Below are 19746 nucleotides of genomic sequence, written 5' to 3' on the forward strand. Positions count from 1 at the left end.
GAATGTATTTTGTCATATTTACATAAGATTTTACATTATCTGTTCTCTTTGAGGCGTAAACAGACGGTTATGGTCACGGTTACGCTCATGTGAATTTGTCTTTTTTTTCGCGGTTAAACTGAATGTATGTTTGTCTCCTAAAGGAAACGGCATTGTGTAGTAAAGACTAGCATAATTATTTTGAGGCTGTTGAAGTGGTAACTGTTAAAAGTATGTTTTACATGTAATATTTCAGACTTGTCCAGCTCCTGTCTTCATTGTCCTCGCGCTGAGAGTTAAAGGCACAGAAGCTGTTTGTGTGAGGAGTCACAGACCTGTGTGAGGATGAGGAGGAGGTGTTCTTCTGAAGAGAGGGACAGACGGTTTAAGGAGAGTAAACTAAAGAATAACATCAAGTTATCTTTATTTTTACTAAGACTAAAATAATGTGTGTGTTTTTTTTAGATGTTGAAATCCAGAGGCAAGATAACTTCATTCTTTTGAGACTGATGTAAGTTAAATTATTATTACTTTTTTTTTAGAAAATTAATGTTTCTGTTGTGTCCTGCCTGTTAACTTCACATTTTGATGCAAAAACAGTGTGATTTTATATATATATATATATATATATATATATATATATATATATATATATATATATATATATATATATATATATATGTATGTATGTATATGTATGTATGTATATGTTAATATTTTATTGAAACCATTGCAGAACTCAAACTAACTGGAGTTAAGGACACACAAGTCTGCTTGTGTGAGGAGGTGGTTTTCTCAGCTTCTTCTGAAGAGAGGGAAAGATCGTTTAAGGCAAGTAAACTTCATAATTTCATGTTATCAGTTGTTGTTTTTTTACTAAGAGTAAAATAATGTTTGTTTTTTGTTTTTGTAGATGTTAAAAGCAAGAGACATGGGAGAGCATCATTCCTTTGAGATTTTCTGTAAGTTATTTTTAGAAAATAAATTTTTCTGTTGTCTCCTGCCAGTTTACTTCACATTTTGATGCAACAACAGTGTGATTACGTGCTCATTTCATTAAAACCATTGATGTCTGTGTTTTTCATTGCAGAACTCAAACCAACTTTGGAGTTGTCTGATTTGGAGAGTCATTATTCTTGGTCTTCGCTCTTAGAGGTGAAGTTCACACAAAAAATCATTTACTTGCCCTCAAGTCATTCCAAACCTATAAGACTTTTGTCTGTCTTTAAAACATAAATTAATATATTTTTAGTTTTCTCATAATATTTGTTAATCCATTTATAGTTTAGATAATCAGTATTTTCAAGCTTCATAAATATAGAGTTATTGTAGAAGTAAATTCTGATATTTATATATCAAACAGTATTGCATGTCCTCACACTAGTGCTGCCATTATAGCCTCCTGGAGCGCTGTGGTGGACTGAGACATTAAACAACCGCACAAAGTGTTGAAACTTTAAAACCGATTATTTACCTATCCTTACGGATGTGAATACACCTCTACCTGAAAATGGATAGTTTAATTAAATGTTTAATTTTTTCAAATGTGTTTCTCTTAGGCCACTGATAAAGAGCAGGCGGTGACTGGATGAATCCTGGTCAGAGAGGAGAATCTTCTTTCCCCTAAACAGCAGTGGTTTTAAAGGAGGACGCTGCCCTGGATGATGTAGAAGATGTCACATGCTGTGCTGATGGGGTTTCTTCATGATAACATCAGTTATGCTAAAGAGATCATGAAAATTGACCGTGATGCATGATCTGTATGCATGGACTATGAAACAAACTGTAAGTGTATAATTTGTAAAAAAAAAAAAAAAAAGTTAAATGCTTTTTCTGTGTTGTTTAGTAGAAGAGTTTACACTCTGTCATTCATACACCTGCTCACATTCTTTCACACACACACACACACACACACACACACATGCGTCTGTTAAATGCTATAATATCAAAGTTAATGTTGTGATTTATTTGTGTACTGTCATGCCAGAATAGTTGGGAAAAAACCTAACTAATTGTAAATTTATTGTATGTGTTTTCGTATATTTTTATACAATATATACAATTGAACAAAGTCCAATTTGATCTTAAGTTATATTCATCAAATGTTCAATGCTTTGTTTATGAACTCTGTAGCTGTTAATGCCATCCTTTTCTGCATTTCTTCTAACATGTTACTTTTTGACTTTTTTCTCTTGTTTTTAATAAATATTTTCCTTTTGGTAATTATTATTTGTGTGTAAAAGTGATATTTAAAATGAATAACATTTGTAGGTTTAATGCCTAGCTCAATTTGGGTTAATTTTAATCTAGAAATGCATTGTTTCCCCATATGGCTGCACTCTGCGAGTTTATTTTCTGCCAGCAGGAGGCGCTAAGAGCGGGAGAGGTAGGTTTCTCCGGTAACGGCTGCAGAGCCGTGCTGAGCTCACAAACGCTGCCTTATCAAGCACATGCGAAATGATATCGAACATTTTCTAAATACAGTAGTTTTCCTTCTGAAATAGTGATAAAAAAACACCCGCTCTGTTTTTTTAAACCCTGCAATATAGTCATTTTAAACCATAAAAAAAGGCAACCCAGCAGGCTGGGTTAAATATGATAACCCAACTGGTTGGGTTAAAACAACCCAGCGCTGGGTTCGTCCCTTTTTGACCCAGCGCTGGGTTGTCAAAATAACCCAAATTGGGTTGTTTTCAACCCAGCAGTTTTTAGAGTGTACACCTGGGAAATGCAAATCTGCAATAAATAATATAACATGTTCCCCCAAACTTTACTTAATTATATATTTAATAAAATGGTCTCATAGTCTTTATATTATTTTTTCTACAAAAATAAATAATTTCAGATTTATTAGGATTTCATGATAATTATGTTCTGTCACAAAAAAAAAGTGCAAGTAATGTTTCTTTTGCTAAACATCCCATTTGGATGTGATTAACAAATAAATTTCATAATGAAACCATTCTAATGTCAAACTTAGAACCCATTTAATGAATCACATTAACTTTTAATTCATGTCATGATTCCTGAACTGAACACATTATCATCTGGTAAGGCAGTCAATGAAATCTGTAGTTACATGGTCACCATAGTACTTTAGTACAGATTTACCTTGCAATCCTACTGGATCTTTTGGTTTCTGTTTCTTTTGTTCATGTGCTTTTTAAAGCCCAAGTGTAGACGTTGCCCTGCTGAGAAAAGTGTTTATGAGCACATTTTCATTATGAACAGAAACAATAAGGTCTTGTTCTGTTTCAGTGGCCACCGCAGTATAATCTGAGCCCTCTCTCACCCTTATATAAGCTCATATGAACTGTGCCTGTGATTTGATTGTTGTGAGCACATTTCAATAGACAGGAGATGACACTCAACAGGCTGAAAGCGAGGCGTTCAAGCAGACAATAGTGCGACAGGAGGGGTGCGCGGCATGTGTCTGTGGATGCTTTAAGATCAGCGGTGAGTCACACCAACCATTCTCTCCCACATCTCCTCCACACTCCAAAACTCAGCTCTTCACAATTACTGCACATTTAAAAACACATTAAGATCTCTCCAAATGCACTTTACTCTCTCTCTCTCTCTCACACACACACACACACACACACACATCTGGTTTACCATCACTGTGGGGACTCTCCATAGGCGTAATGATTTTTATATTGTATCAACTGTATATTTTATCACCCAACACCATTTGGGTTTAAGTCCTCACAGAGATAGAAAAACATGTACACACACACACACACAGCCCACATTCACACTCCAATTATGCAGATCAACTCTCTTTGCCACACTGCAATCACTACACATTTTAACAGAGAGAAAGATGGAGAAGATTTGGTCAGGAGGAGATGGAAATGTTTTTGGTTTTCTGTTCACAATGAAGGGGTTACTCAACATACTCAAATTCAAACACAGTGTTCCCGCTTGAAAAGTATGGGAGTGTTTACTCTCAGCTTCTGATTGGTGGGATTCAGGGACTAATGGGACATTCCCATTTTGGCGGGAAATATATAATGCAGCTCTCTGTGCTGTATTCCCATCTGTCTGAAAATGAGTCTTCTCACAGTTCTTCTATATGCCAAACTAGGACCTATGGATATTTATATAGATAATAAAACTTTATAGTTAAATCAATCAAATTAGTAAATAAAATTTTGGGGCAAAAAATTATAATATAGTGAAATATATTTAGTTTTAATATAGTTTCCTGTCACCCACCCTAAAAGATGGGTTTTTGAATGTATTTATTTTGAACATAATGCTGAACATTTATTGTGTAAAGATGTACTACTATAGAGATTTTGATTGATACTTATAAAGCAATAATTATTTTAATGTTATAGCCGGTAATAAAAAAAATAATAAAAAAAAACGTATTTACTATTTTGTCTTAATATATTACAAATAAAACACTAAAAAGTTCAATGTTACATGAATTTAGGAATTGCAACAGAATGTAAAGTAGAAAAATCGATATGCATTTTGAAATTTGCTAAAGATTACATTTAGCACTGATTTTGACAAATTATTAGGGATTAAAAAAAATGACTTTAGGTGAATATGAGAAGACTTAATATAAAAGTGAAAATAGAAGAAATTAGCAGAACTTAAATTAGCAGAAAATAAGTGAAGAAAAATATCTAAATCTACCAAGAGCAAGCATCCGTTTTTATTATCAAAATTTAATTAAATCATTAAAAATAAATCCAGAAAAATTAAACCAAAAATCACAGAACTTGAGAAAAATATAAAACATTTCATAATGTCCTAAAATAAAAATAAAAATTATTCAAAATATAACACGCATCCCTATTATAGATGTGTGATGCACATTGTGCATGAATATTTTCTGCGTGCTGTGATGGGCCAGAATTGGTCTCAGGCTGATAATATGAACTCATTTTCTTGGACTGTCTTTCTTTGTAAACATCATGGAAATCTGCATAAGACACATAGTGTCTTGTCATTTGCCTTGATGTTCTAAAAATAAATAAGAAATATTAAATAATTTATGGGCTTTTTGGTTTGTGTTATTGACCCGGGAAACATCACACGTAACATTACATTTCCAAAGTACATATTCACACAAACTGGCGAGTTTCCAGCATGAGATAGAATAAGATGCTCATCGTGCTAAATACATGCTAATACAACCCTGATCAAACATCTTTTGTCTGTGGAGATCGCAGCCCTGCCAAAGACTGACAATACCAAACCCAGGACGAAAACACACCCCGAGCTCTCTCTCCAAAACCTCCACAATGATCTCTCCATACAGCTGGAGGACATTAGAATATGAATAACTGTGTCAGGAAATGCAACAGTTGAGCAGACCAGGACCTCAAGAGGGTTTTGTTTATATATAATATATTGCATAATAAATTCTGTAATGTTACACACATATGTATTGGGGAATATATGCAACTACATTCCTATTCAACAGACATTAAAAACATTTTACTGAAAAACAGCTATTCTGAGGTATCAGGTATTTTGTGGAAACATTCAGCAGCTGTATTTCAAGTGCCTCAACTCTAAAATTGTTTTTAGCAAGGCTAAATCCATCCAAAATTGCAATATTCATCATATTCCGCCTATTGTCAGAGTGTAAATCAAATCACAGAAGTAGAGGGAGTAGGAAAAAAAAAACACAAAAAATATTCAAATCTAGCGAGAACAAAAGAAAATAGATGCAAGACTGCCAGTTTATTGTGCCAGAATGGTGATCTGAAACGTGTGTAATTGTTCTAGTGATTATGGTTTTTGATTATGATTATTATGCATGTGCTTTTCAATCTGCGACAAGAGATAACCGTGTCCATAACAGTGCAAAACATCCCCCTCTTTCTCACAAACCCATACAAAATAAGAAGAAACAGAGGAATCATACCTGATGAGCCATTTGTCAAGCCCCATGTCAAAGTGTCTGAAAAGCAAAAGACAGTAATGAATGAGATCAGGGGTTAAACACAGATGGTTTGAGGTAACACACACATTTCAGAACACAACACAACACAAACGTGTTTAATCAGAACAGACAAAAAGAAATGAGAATCTGCATACATGAGATGCTTGAAGAAACCATTTTAATGAATCTCTTGGGACAAACGCTGGCATTAGGGGAGACATTTTCTCAAAGTGGCTGATTGCAATTTTTTTTTGCCATTTGTCTAGTTGAGCTGCAGTCTAACGCTGGACTTTGTGGCAGGTTTAGGACACACAAAAACAAACTTACTGATCTGGTAGGCATACACAATATTCATGCAGTCAATAGAAACTGTATTTGCTCATTTTCTAAAGGAAATGTGAGGGAGAGAAGAGAACAAACTTGCCCATGCAACACCTGCAACCACAATGTCACAGGTCAGGTGGTTGTCAGGATGTTGCCATGTGGTAGCTTTTGGAAGGCTGCAAGAGGATTTCTACTGGCCAGAGTGCATCCGCAAGTCTATATGATATTCTGGTCACTAGATAGCTCTTTTCTTCTAAATTAAAAAACAAAACACTGTAGTTTCAAAAATAAATATAAAATATGAATAAAATATTAGAATTTACAATTATATGTTAAAACATAACATTTATGAATTATGAATGAATTCACGATCCTTATAAAAAAAAATATATATATATATATATATATATATATATATATATATATATATATGTGTGTGTGTGTGTGTGTGTGCGTGTGTGTGTGTGTGTGTGTGTGTAAAATAAATAAAAGTTTTTTTTAAAGTATAAAACATAAATATAAATAATAAATATACAATATCAAAAATAAAAATGTAAAAATAAAATAAATCATGTTGAACGGCTGAAATTCATGAAATTTATATATATATATACATACATATATATATATATATATATATATATATATATACACACACACACACACACACACATATACATACATACATATATATACACACACACACACATATACATACATACATATATATATATATATATATATATATATATATATATATATATATGTATATATATTTATTTATATATAAAATCTGGATATGTAGAAAAAACAAGAAAATCAGGTCTGGATCTCCAATTTTCTCTGTAATTTTCTAACAAACAATATAAAGTGCCCTTTGACATGTAGCTCGTATCAAACCATCGTGACAGCAAAAATATTGAGTTGGTCATTTGTGACTCAATTGGTTTCTCTGCAGGATTCTTTCTTCTTCCTGTTCCTCTGAGCAGGTGCAAACAGATGTCCTCAGATCATCACTATTGTTATCCTCACTTTACTTCTAGTCATCCATCTATCCACATTTCATCCCTCTTCATTCGAACTGACAAAATGCTATTTGCTATCGATCGGCTGTTGGGTGAATGGAAAGACAGGTCAAGATTTTCCCTTTACAAGTCACAGTGAAAAATGGATTAAGGTTTAAATGGATGGGTAAGTGGACAGTAACATGGATATCTCCATCATCTCATCCAATTAGAGCAAACACACAATCTGAATTGGACACCAACAGGCCATAAAGCTTTCATAGTCCAGTCTGTCCAAATACACCCAGACCCCAGAGACAGCAGTAAAGATCTGGAACTGCTTGCTTCTAAAAACAGGCCTGTATGAGGAGAAACAGACACGTGCAAGCAGATGGCTGCTAACATGACAGAAAGCCCTGACATGAAGTTTTCATGAGCCAACAGAAACTATCAAAATCTTTAGTGCCTACATCTACATAATGACCCCTAAATCAGTTTGTCCAGGATTGTTGATTCATTCCAGCAATTCCCAGCATTCATTAGCAACTATTGATGAAATCTGCTTCAGCTCTGGGGAAATAAAGTCATCCGGGAAGGCTAGGAGAACAGATAAAGCAGAAGTAATTTCACTTTATATTAATAAAACATTATGTGGAGACATGCAGTTGTGCTTGTCTCTAGTAGTTAAGTCCAAAAATAAAAAACACAAATGTTTGGCCAATGCATTTGTTTTACATAATTTTACAGATGAATAATACAATTACTGTTTTAAGTTTCCTCATTAGAATCATTTGGGCTCAAGTTCTATATGAACACCAAACCAGAATTATTTAACCAACTCATGTCATGTATTATTATCATTAAATCATTATTAAAGTTAAAATACAGTACAAGTATAGTAAACGTTCTGCTAAGAGTGAACATAAATACACACACACACTCCACTAGATGCATGGTCTCATGAATGATGGTGAGTCATGAAGCTGAAGGTGAGATACACATAGGAACAGATTCACTCAATACCCTGCCGTTTCCTTCAGATAGGGCCTCTCAACTTCAGACATCATCTGACAAAGCAGGCCTAAAGGAAACGAAACACTTCTCACAGCTCAGACAGTGTTTTCCTCATGATTCCACTAAACTATTAGTGAGCTGATGAACAGAACAGAGATCAGCTTAAGCCTGGCCTCGTTCTCTCTGTGTGTATATGTGTGTGTGTGAGAGAGTGAGCCAGGTTTTGCCTACATTGTGGAGACCCAATGTCCTCACAAGGGTAGTAAAAAGGGCTGTAAAAGACAAGCTAATTGTCCCCATGAGGAAAATGTGTCAATAAACATTGTAAATAATGTTCTAATGAAAATAATAAAATCGTTGAGAGCTGTTTAGGGACAAAGGACAGAAAACATAATTTATTAGCTTGCTATAAGGATCAATAACAATAAAGATCCACAATAAAGAAAAAAGAAGGAAAAAAAATCTTTTGAAATGCTGTTTTTGTAGAGATCTAGAGATTAGGTTTTCAGAAATGGAGTATTCATGTTGGTTTCATATGGTTTTGGTATGAAAAATTAATATTAATTTTTCAAGAAAAAAAAAACCATTTAATTCAAGTAACGGCATATTTCCCTACACTTAAAATACGTGAGAGTGTGTAAAAACATTTAAAAATATATTTTCCCAATGCAAGAAGCACATTATATATATATATATACACACACAATTACATATATAATTTTTTTTGTTTTGAATTGTTAATTCATAAATGTTTTTAGCAAGTCACACCACATGAAATAGGCTTGTCATAAATACTGAAGGTCAAATTATTAGACATTTAAAGAGACTTATTGTCCTTGACATATAGTCTGCAATGTTCTCTATGTGACATCATTCCTGTTTTAATTGTGCTAAACTACTGAAGGATTTCTTTTAATGATACTTTTTTTCGTCATCATGGTATCAGGACAGATGTATAATCCTGACATGTTTGACTTTATACCTTCCCTCAAAAAATTCTCAAAATAAATTTCACTTTCAAATTAAATGGCAATCAAACAGTTATGACATTTTGGCTTAGGTCAAAGTAAACAAGTACAAAGTCAAAGAAATGTTATTTAAAAAAATTCTCAGTTTTAATTGTTCAGAATAAAACCAAAAACATGCATTAAGACAACAAATTTAGATTTAATGCCAAATTTTAAATAATAGCCTTGTGCCATTGACCAATGAATACAATAGATCCTTTGAGAGTGATCAGATAGCTATAGGCAGAGTGTGTGTGTGTCGGTGCTAGACTAAACAAACAGTGTTTTATAACAACCCATAAACCTTTCTACCATTGTAAACTCAGACAATGATAGTGACCACACTAAATCACACACATGCATTGCACACACAGCAATACTCACACATTCATGCACATGTGTGCAGACACATGCACGCACACAGACAAAGCAATCTCCAGATTTAACTACAGCCAAGTGCAACATCTCAGCCTCTCTTTCTCTGTTGTTCTCAATCTCGTCAACTCCCTGTAGGACAGCTGCACTGTAATCAGAGACTTTGCTGTCTTAGGGGTAGTGTCTCCAAGTGGTATGTTGAAGCCGTTGGTACCGGGCCATTAAACACAGAGGAGAGCATGTGAGTGGGGTTTAGAAGTATATCAGTGTGTGCAAGTGTGTTAAGGCTATGCTGATCTGTTAGAAAAAGTGTGTGTGCTTGCGCTCCGTCGGGTCCAGAGGAGCCGAGTTCTGTCTCTCTGTGTGGGATTGAAGCCAGACGGGGTCTTACAGCAGGTCCTGCTAAAGTCTCTGAGATGCGTCTGTTTCCTTACAGCTCTCATTTATCACACTCTAAACTCCATCACCTTCAACACCACTTAGACACAGACACAGACACACTGGTGTTTAACCTTCCTGGCTCTCAGAGCTTCAGCAGCTGTCTGCAGTGCAGATCTGCTGATATACACAAAACATGCACGATTACACAGGAAACAGAAGATAGTGTCACTCTATCTATGTGACGTTGAATGAAAATTAACTGATAATCACTGGTATAGTGAGGTAGATCATTAAGTTATTACAGTTAGTTGTTGTTTTTACTACTGTAAAATAAATTAAGACCATTTAAAATAATTTTAAATGAACATGGAATCTAAAAATAGGCTTTCAGAATGTTTGTGTCATGATGTTTAATTTTTTTTTTTTTGGCAGTGATGGTTAATATTATAGTATAGAATACAAAATTACATTCATACATATATATTTATATATAAATACAATATTCTACAAAAGATTTCTATTTCATTGAACTTTCTATTCATGAAAAAAGACTTAAGTCAAACGGTTTCCACAAAAACATTAAGAAACATAACTATTTTCAACATTGATAATAACAAGAAATACAGAAAATCATCATATTAGGAATATTTCTGAAGGATCATGTGACACTGGGGTAATGGCTGCTGAAACTCATCTTTATGGTCACAGGAATAAATCACATTTTAATACACATTCAAAATAAAAATAGTTATTTCAAATTGTAATAATGTGACACAATAGTAATGTAATTTTAGTAATTTTTACTGTATTTCTGATCAAATAAATGCAGCCTTGGTACTGCATAAAAAATAAAAAAACTTACAGACCCTACTTTTTTAGTGGTATTTCAGTAGTTATTGTTATAATTATTTGATTTGAGTCCTTTGTACACTGCATTATGGATTTATGAAAGTAAGCAAATACATTAGTACAAATTTGCATATTCTACCTTAGTTTAAAGAATGTGATGAAAAAAACAGAAACAAAAAAAATATCAGGAAATCTAAAACTCTGCTGTTTCCAGACTGGTGGTTGCCTAGGAGACCATTCCAGACTATTGAAGTAGAAATGCTGTGAATCTTTATCAAGCTTTCAAGCTTTTACATTAAAATCCAATCATCTTGCGGGAAGCCTGCATGTATCAGCCTGTTCTACATTGTCTCATGAGACATCGAAATGCTAAACTTCATCACAGAAGCCGGACGCTCAATTCCATATGTTTGAGGCAAGATGTTTGAGACACTAAACAGAAAGCATGGATCTTGTTATGCTCCTGTAATGTGCTTGTAGATGGGTGTAAGTGAGTCTTATAGCCTCGTGCCACTCGTTTCATGGCTGAATCAATTATAGTGAATGCAGTACAGATCTGCCCCCTGCAGTTACACAGAAGTACTGCAGGTGATGACAGAATCGCTTCAAAATCATTCCAATCCAGCTCTTTAAAGTCAAAAGTCAGAAAGTTTGAAGTTTGACAGAACACAGAAGTGTGTGTATATTTACCCCCACATCCCAGTGAAGCTGTACATGATGCTGACACAGCGTGGTAACTTGGGCGGCTCAAGCCCATCCAATCTGACAAGCAGAGACACCACTCCAAACAAAACCAGATAGTTGACATAGAAAAACTGGACCAATGCAAGAGCCAAACCACCTGCAGGTGAAAAAGAGAGAGAGAGTGGTAGATAACATTAAAAAGTAAAGCAACTATGTGCTTGATCTCACACAGACATTTGCCCTTTAAAAATACAGGAATGACAATACATCAGATGCAACAGTTTTGTGAACCTCATTTCGTCTCTTCATCCCACTCTGGCTGAGAAGAACGTCAGATATGATGATTCAAATCATATTTCAGTTTAATTCTGAACTGTTTCATAATTTAGTTATATCATCCTCATCCTCTCTGGTTATTTCTCCCTCTTCACTTCTTTCTTTTTGTGTATCAGTGGAAACTGAAAATAGGGTCTGTTTTCCTATATCCCACTGTTACAGAGCTAAAAGCTTGTAAAAAAAAATAGGACAGAATTTCTGCAAGCCCTTTCTGTACAAATTAGGTACAAAGTGGTGATAATGGCTTGATGTTCCTGCTGTATAGACCCTTTCCACACTGCTCTCTCTTGCAGAGTCTGTGTTTTTGAATCAAAGTTCATGCAGCACAAATCAGCAACTTCCACAGATCAATAGACAGCAGGTGCAGAAGTTAAGATGCTGCACACAGCTGAAAGTGTGTGTGTGTGTGTGTGTTTGCTGTGAACATCAGTGCAAGATAATATTGTAATAAATACTTACGCATCAAAGAAAACAGAAGTTATGCGGTGACAAACTGTATCGATTCTGAAAGACATAAATGGGAAGACATAAAGTGTATCACAGTTTCCACAAAAATATTAAGTTTTTTTTTAAACACTGATAATAATAATAAATGTTTCATTTAAGTGACACTGAAGACAGCTCCTGAAAATTCAGCTTTGCAATGACATAAATAAATGCCATGTTAAAATATTTTTTCATATTATTCTTTTATTTCATATTATTCTAATATTTCACAATGTTACAGTTTATACTGCATTTTTCATCAAATAAATGAAACCTAAAAGACTTCTTTCAAAATATCCCAACAAATCTTACCAACCCTAAGCTTTTGAATGTGTACTTATTTGACACCCAAGTAGATTGTATTTGTGGTGGTTGTTAGCACGTTAAAAAAACACACACACACACACACAAAAAAAACCTTCAAAAGTACAAGGCCAACATGGCAGATGTAGTATGTCTGGAAATGCATTCATACTACAAACGTGCATCTCTAAAGACGTTCTTCATCAAATTCAGTATATACTATGAAAGTTCATGAATTCATTTGCAACTACAAACTTACCCAGTGCCCAGGGCGGCAGCATCTCCAAGTAGCTTTCGTTGCTCTGGATGGCGTGCATGTACATGACGTGGATCATGAATTTGGCTAAACACCACCAGACACACACGCGCAGTATTCCGCTCAACACAAACACCGCAGAGACTTTACACACCGGCTTGTCTATCTGCAGAGATACAGAAAGATATTCCCAGTACATCTGGATAAAGAAGAGACCCAGCAGCCTTTTAATGAATTTCATTTTCTTCTACCTGTTCACTGAAGTCTCTGTAGGTCACAATGGGTCCATTGTAAAACAGAGGGTGATAGAAACAGAAAGCAGTGAGCTTGTAGAACTGAAAAATGAGTGTCTTCAGTCCTTTAACCTCTAAAAGGGGGCAGTGGTTTGGTCCTCCAGCCTGCAGAGGATGCCAGCACAACTCCAGACAAAAGCTGATGCAGCGCAAACTACAAACAGCAGTACTGAAGATCAAGAGGTAGTACTGGTCCTCAGAGGTGTGTACCAACCACGCTAGAGACAAATAGAAACACAGGGGTGGGAAAAACATTTAAATTAACCTGCAAACCTGCAATAATGGATGAATGTGCCTCTTAGGTAGCATCAGGGAGACTTTGTTTTGTCACTTTTTATTTAATAATTTGTAATATATTATTAATATTATTATAAGGTCAGTCTGGAGTGCCATTGGTGTCCCCTCAAAAATTAACGAAATAGAGGGCGACACAATCTTGTCAGAACTGTTGAAGCAGGACCACAATCTACAAAATTCATAGAAAAAGAAAATCACAAACAGAAGGCACGAAAAAAGTTTGCTCCAATGTATTCAGATCCCATTCCCCAAATAGCACCCGGTCACCCTCTGCTAATTCTGCCAAAGCCCCCAAGTAAAAATACATTTAGTTTACTCAGGATTACAACCTTCATGGGTTCTGTGGGCTTCTGGTTTCAAAACGGTCATTATTTTTCCAGTTATGCTTAGTGTCATCAGTGAGACAGAAAGGACACACTTCAAATATTTATAAAACTATAAAGAACTTAAACAATAACTTTTACTTTTAAGGCAGTTTTATGAAACTGTTATGGTGTATGATACTTTTTGAAGCTTACAACTTCTGAATTACAATGTTTGATATGTTATATCCAATGCAATGTTACTCTGAGATTTTAAGTGCAACTTAAGTGTCCAAATGTGTCCAGTTAGTTCTTTGTATGTCATAACAAGGGCAACGACAGCTTCTTAACAATATTACAGCGACAGAGTAGTGTTCGCTAGGCTACTGTGTAAGTGATGAATCACCGCTGTAAACCACAGCTCCATCTTTCCAGAACACTCCACCTCAGACCAGCATCTACTGATCCTCTGTGGCGTAACCAAACTCTCATGATCTACTGAGCATGCTCAGAAGATGACAGCTGGCATCCAGCCAGGAGACACAGCAGCAGCCACTTTAAAAAATCATTATCACCACTCAAAAATAAAGCTATAACTACCTCTGAATTACACTAATTGACAGGGCAGCGTTCTGAAATTAGTCGCTGGCTGATGCTGGCTAGTTTTTTCTTTGTTTGTCATTATGGCGATCTCAGCGGTGGCTGCATGGGTATTGCTGTCTTGCTGAGGGTTTTTCACAGCTCAAAAGAAACGGAGGTAAACAGAGATGAACTGGGAAAAAAAAGATCATTAAAAGTGAATAATCACAATAGATGAAATTACAGTTGTTTGTTCTTCAGATGGGTGTGTTAATGATTGCTTTGAGTAATAAATAATAATATAATGAAGGTTTAATTAAGAGGGGCAGCTTTGGCCCTGTGTCACAATTAATCAAGGAGAAACTCGAGGCAAAGAGGGAACTCATTTGTCACTCAGATCAATATTCCCTCGGTCTCTTTCCTCCTCTCCATCTGCATGAGCTTGCTGAACTCGTTGCTTAACCCCTTCAGTTAGATATCTAATGACAGCTGTCAATCAATCATTCACTGTGTTAAGTGACTAAGCAGATAAAGAAAAAAAAAACAAGACCTTCTGGGAGACAGCTGGCTCTTTTTGTTGTGCTGTTATAACATCTATTGTGTGGGGAAAAAAGGAAATACACAAGCACTGTTGTGCATGTAAATGTTTGACTTTGAATGTTTGCATGCGAGTGTATGCAACTGTGCTTGTGTGAAGAGAATGGTGACATTTAATGCAGGCTTGTTTCAGTCTCATCTCCATTCTCTCGGCGGAGCTCTGCAGATGTGCTCTGATAGTCTTGGAGACAGCACAGACTCTGCTGGACTTGATCTTGAACCAGACAAATCCCTCATTCTGTCCTTCACACCCCACCCCATCAATACAGATGGCTTTAAAGGGATACAGGTGGTTCATCCAAATACCCAATCATTTCTGTCATCATTCACCAAAGCCATATGTCTTACTTTGTGGAACACAAAAGGAGAAATCCTGAAGATTGTGCTGGTCACTCTTTTCCATGCAATTACAATAAATGGCAATTTAAGTTTTTAATGTTCATAAAAAGGGCACAGAACTGCTCCAAGTGATTCATGTTCTATATGTCAAGCGTCCTGAAGTCATAAAACAAATTTGTGTGACTAACAGGCCAAAATTGAAGCTATTCACTAATAATTTATACCTCCTGAGAGCTTTTAACATAAGTTAGTTGAATGAATCAGTGTGATTTATGCATAAATCATTCATAATGGTTTTCACAACCAAATCAACCATTTGTGATTGCAAAAAAAAAAAAAAAAAAGTTCAAACTATTCAACATTTTTTTTGTTATTATGAATAAAATAATAACATTTTGTTATGGAAATTAAAAACAATATAAATATTACATGGAAAACTTGACAATTAGAAATGTTATCTGGGCAATTCAATGAAAATAAATTAAGCTTAAGTACTAAAACTATTACAAATCAAACTGAAAATTAAATCAAATTAAAGCTACACAGAGATATTTAAATAACATACACTTGTTAAAATCTAAATTTAAATGAAGAAAACTGCAGACATCCCTCCTCTCCTGGGACGTCTCTCACATATGATAGCAGCCCTTAGAATATAGTGCATGAGTCATATGGTAATTTTTTTGACAGTTTTATGATACATTTATGTGGTTTTGCATCCTTTTTTAAGCCTGAAAAATCTAGCCATGACTCAGGCTAGAAAAAGCAACCAGCACATCATTTAAATATTTCCAAGAAAGAAATAAAAAAAGCCATAACGACTTGAAAAGTGAAAAGTGAAGAAAAAAACAACAAAATGAAAGTGAGTAAATGAGGACAGACTTTCAATTTTTGGGTGAACAAACCCTTTAAATTGGACACTTTCATGCATTTTTAAAGGAAAAAAATACTCAAAGTCAGTAGGATCCTAAAAAACAGACAGAAAAACACACACATATACAAATGCATACACACAATGTGTGTGTGTGTGTGTGTGTGTGTGTGTGTGTGTGTGTGTGTGTGTGTGTGTGTGTTTGCATTTCTGTATTAAAGGAAATTGATTGAGAGGGAAACAGAAAATTGGGGTTGGTGGGGTACTGTACATCAGCCAAATGTGTCAGCCTTATTAAAGTCACTAATACAATCACCATGTGTTCTCTCACCTTCTTGAATCCCCATATAAGGAATCCTCTCTCCAGCTGCACCTCTCTGTCCAGGATGACCTCATGCTCTGTCAATCACACAAAAAGTAAACACATTTCCCACACACTATTCAGGAGGTAAACAAAGTCCACACACAGGACTATTTTGGCTAACAAAAATCTGAATTGTGTTTACTGGCCAAGTGAGTATACACCTTGTTGAAGTTTATTTGGCGAATGTATTTTGGGGTTCCCAAAATCTAATTCAAAATAACTATACAACACATAATAAACATTAAAGACTTTAAAAGATTAAACATTTTTTTTTTTTACCACATCTTTTCCTTCCCTTCGCCTCTCTATTAATATGCTTGGACACAGAGCTCTGTGAACAGCCAGCCTCTTTTGCAATGACCTTTTGTATCTTGCCCTCCTTGTGCAAGGTGTCAATGGTTGTCTTTTGGACAACTGTCAAGACAGCAGTCTTTCCCATGATTGTGTAGTCTACAGAACTAGACTGAGAGACCATTTAAAGGCCTTTGCACGTGTTTTGAGTTAATTAGCTGATTAGAGTGTGGCATCAGGTGTCTTCAATATTGAACCTTTTCACAATATTCTAATTTTCTGAGACACTGATTTTGTGATTTTCTTTAGTTGTCAGTTATAATCATCAAAATTAAAATAAATCTATTTGTAATTAATTAATATAATATACAAAGGTTTTATAATATACTTTTTGAATGGAATTAGTGAAATAAATAAACTTTTTGATGATATTCTAATTATATGACCAGCACCTGTATGTATATATATATATACACACACACATACATGTCTATAAAGTTTATGATTTTATTAACTTATATGACTTTTCTGGCATAGAAATCACACTTTTAGAGTTAGGCCTCTCCATATATCTATGTTTTTTTTAATGCAGTTGTTGAGGGGGTGAATTCAATGATACAGAGACTATATCGCATGACAGTTTTCAAAGCACCATATCTTGTGAAGAGATAGTTCACCCAAAATTACTATTTTTGCAACCAGCAAACCTGCATGGTTTTCAAAGGAAAGTTTGGCAGAACATCCAAGTTATTACAATAAAAGCGAACTCAGGGTTAAAGCAGCTCTGACATTCTGCTAAACCTCTCCTTGGTTTTCCCACAGAAGAAAGCAAGTCATACAGGTTTGAAATGATGACAGAATTTTCATTTTCAGGAGAAAATCCCTTCAAATCAGCTGTGTCACTACAAAGAACACAAGAACTCCAAGGCACGTGTTGCAAAATGGATGAAAAAATTCAGAAGATTGGATCTCGTAGTTGGAAGTTTTAGATGAAGGTTAAGATCACTTGCATATTCTCTGCACACATGCATTAACTCTATTCTTTCTCCTCTGCAATGCAGTGTGAGTTTGGTATTGTTTTCTCCACCCCGCCCCTCTCTCTCTCTCCACTCCTCTCTTTCTTCAACCAGTTTCTCAGGACGGACCTCTCATCACTTCGACAGACGGTTTTCCTGCAGGGTGCACTGGCAGGCAGGGATTTATCCACACTATCATAAACACGCACACTTTTACTGGAAATAAAATTGTACACGGAAATAGAAGTGAGAACACAGTGCCATCTGATGGTTGCACTGTGTTGGAACACAAAGACGGTACAAAGTTTTCACGTGCATGTTTGCTGTGAGTATAGATCATAGACTGATATAGATCTCAAGTGACACTGGCCAGGAGTTACATTTTGTATATTGAATGACGTCAGAGATAATGTGATTAATGGTGTTTAAAGTATCTTCAAGATCAAAAAATGTCAGACCTAGCCAAGCAATTAGAAACAAAAGGCAATATTAAAGATAAAAATGAACCAGTTTGCCATGTTCAACCTGTGAATAAAACTTAAGAACACTGATTGACTGATTTCTTTCAATTTACTATTCACAAATATATCAAGTTCATGTTTGGCCTAAGATCTTAAGAATTCAGTTCAGCTTTATTCAAAATGATTTATCGGAGACAATGCAACTTAGTCGACTAGATGGTGTTGTATAAAAATGCTGTTTGTGTGCTTGCTAAAAAAAAAATGTAGGTTTAAATATATCAGGACTTTCACCCACTGTTACTATTTATGCAGTGTTTTCTCTGTGCATGAGGACCCATTTTGAAGCTTTATTTTTGTACTTTCTTGACTGGCATGTTTTGGTTGAAACAGATAAAAATGGTGCTCCGTGTTGCCTTTTGCTGACCTGAGATCCCAGCGTCCCTCAAAATGACAGCACAACCTTTTCAGAGCCCTTAGAGTCAGCATTTAACACGACAGGAATGTTACACCACACCACAGCAGCCCTTTTTAAACGAACACGTCATAGAGTAAAGCCCATAAGTGCACAAAAAATGCAGCAAAAACATCTATTTTATATTACTTTTGGATATTTTCATCCAAATAAATGATCAAGCAAATTTGATCGAACGGTTTATGTCTAGCTGCCAAATTTGTGGGATGGTGGCTGTCTAATGGTTATGCAATATGTATTTTGTTCTGTTGAAATTTTGTTTAGTTTATTCTTTAAGTATGTTAGGTTTGGGATTTGAATCTTTAAATACTGTGAAATTGATTTTACATTACTATATCATTACTTATAAGCTGGAGAATTGCATTTTATTCTGGGCAGACAGCAGCTCACCTTTAGAAAACCTGTGCAACTGGTAGAAAGAACAGAGATGGGAGGAGAAGGAAAGAATCCAGTATGCCGTCATCTCCCATCGAGGTAGAGATACCAGCTCCTATTTGGAGCCATGAAACTGGCAGGTTAAGATGTTACACACTTACTAGTTAGTCTTCAACCTGCAATGTGTCAGTGGTCATCATGTTCTTGTTCTGCAGACAACTTGATTTCCAAATTAAGCAGCATAAGATACTGGATTAAAAGTAAGCTTAAACTGCATTTTAGAGGATTTTACCAACGCGGTCTCATAGATAAAAATCATGCATATTCTAATTTACAGATTATTAACATATCAAAGATGCCATTCTCTTTAATATGAATAAATTCAACAAATACGTTTTATGAATTAGGCTACTTTATCACCATTTCACAACGCATTCTACAAATCCTTAATTACATATTAAGGAATATATCAATTATATATAAATATTATATATCAAAGAAATATGAGGAGCTTGGGGTATGTTTTAATGACAATCAATTTTAGTTCAATCAGGACGTGAAGTGCATCAAGACTTTTTTT

General features: G+C 35.1%; 1 protein-coding gene across 1 annotated transcript in view; it reads right to left on the reverse strand.

The window, feature by feature from the left end:
- Positions 1-19275, reverse strand: part of LOC113095760 (protein-cysteine N-palmitoyltransferase HHAT-like) — a 29972-nt gene extending 10697 nt beyond the window's left edge. Inside the window, exons 1-7 of the mRNA XM_026261128.1 lie at positions 19182-19275; positions 16519-16586; positions 16238-16283; positions 13161-13420; positions 12913-13075; positions 11535-11685; positions 5873-5908 (exon numbers count right to left, since the gene is read on the reverse strand). Coding sequence (XP_026116913.1) covers positions 5873-5908; positions 11535-11685; positions 12913-13075; positions 13161-13420; positions 16238-16283; positions 16519-16586; positions 19182-19254 — 797 coding nt within the window. The 5' untranslated portion in view covers positions 19255-19275. The remainder of the gene's footprint in view (positions 1-5872; positions 5909-11534; positions 11686-12912; positions 13076-13160; positions 13421-16237; positions 16284-16518; positions 16587-19181) is intronic.
- Between the last annotated feature and the right edge of the window lie 471 nt (positions 19276-19746).

The sequence above is a fragment of the Carassius auratus genome, unplaced genomic scaffold (assembly GCF_003368295.1).
Source record: "Carassius auratus strain Wakin unplaced genomic scaffold, ASM336829v1 scaf_tig00215781, whole genome shotgun sequence".
NCBI classification, from domain to species: Eukaryota; Metazoa; Chordata; class Actinopteri; order Cypriniformes; family Cyprinidae; genus Carassius; species Carassius auratus.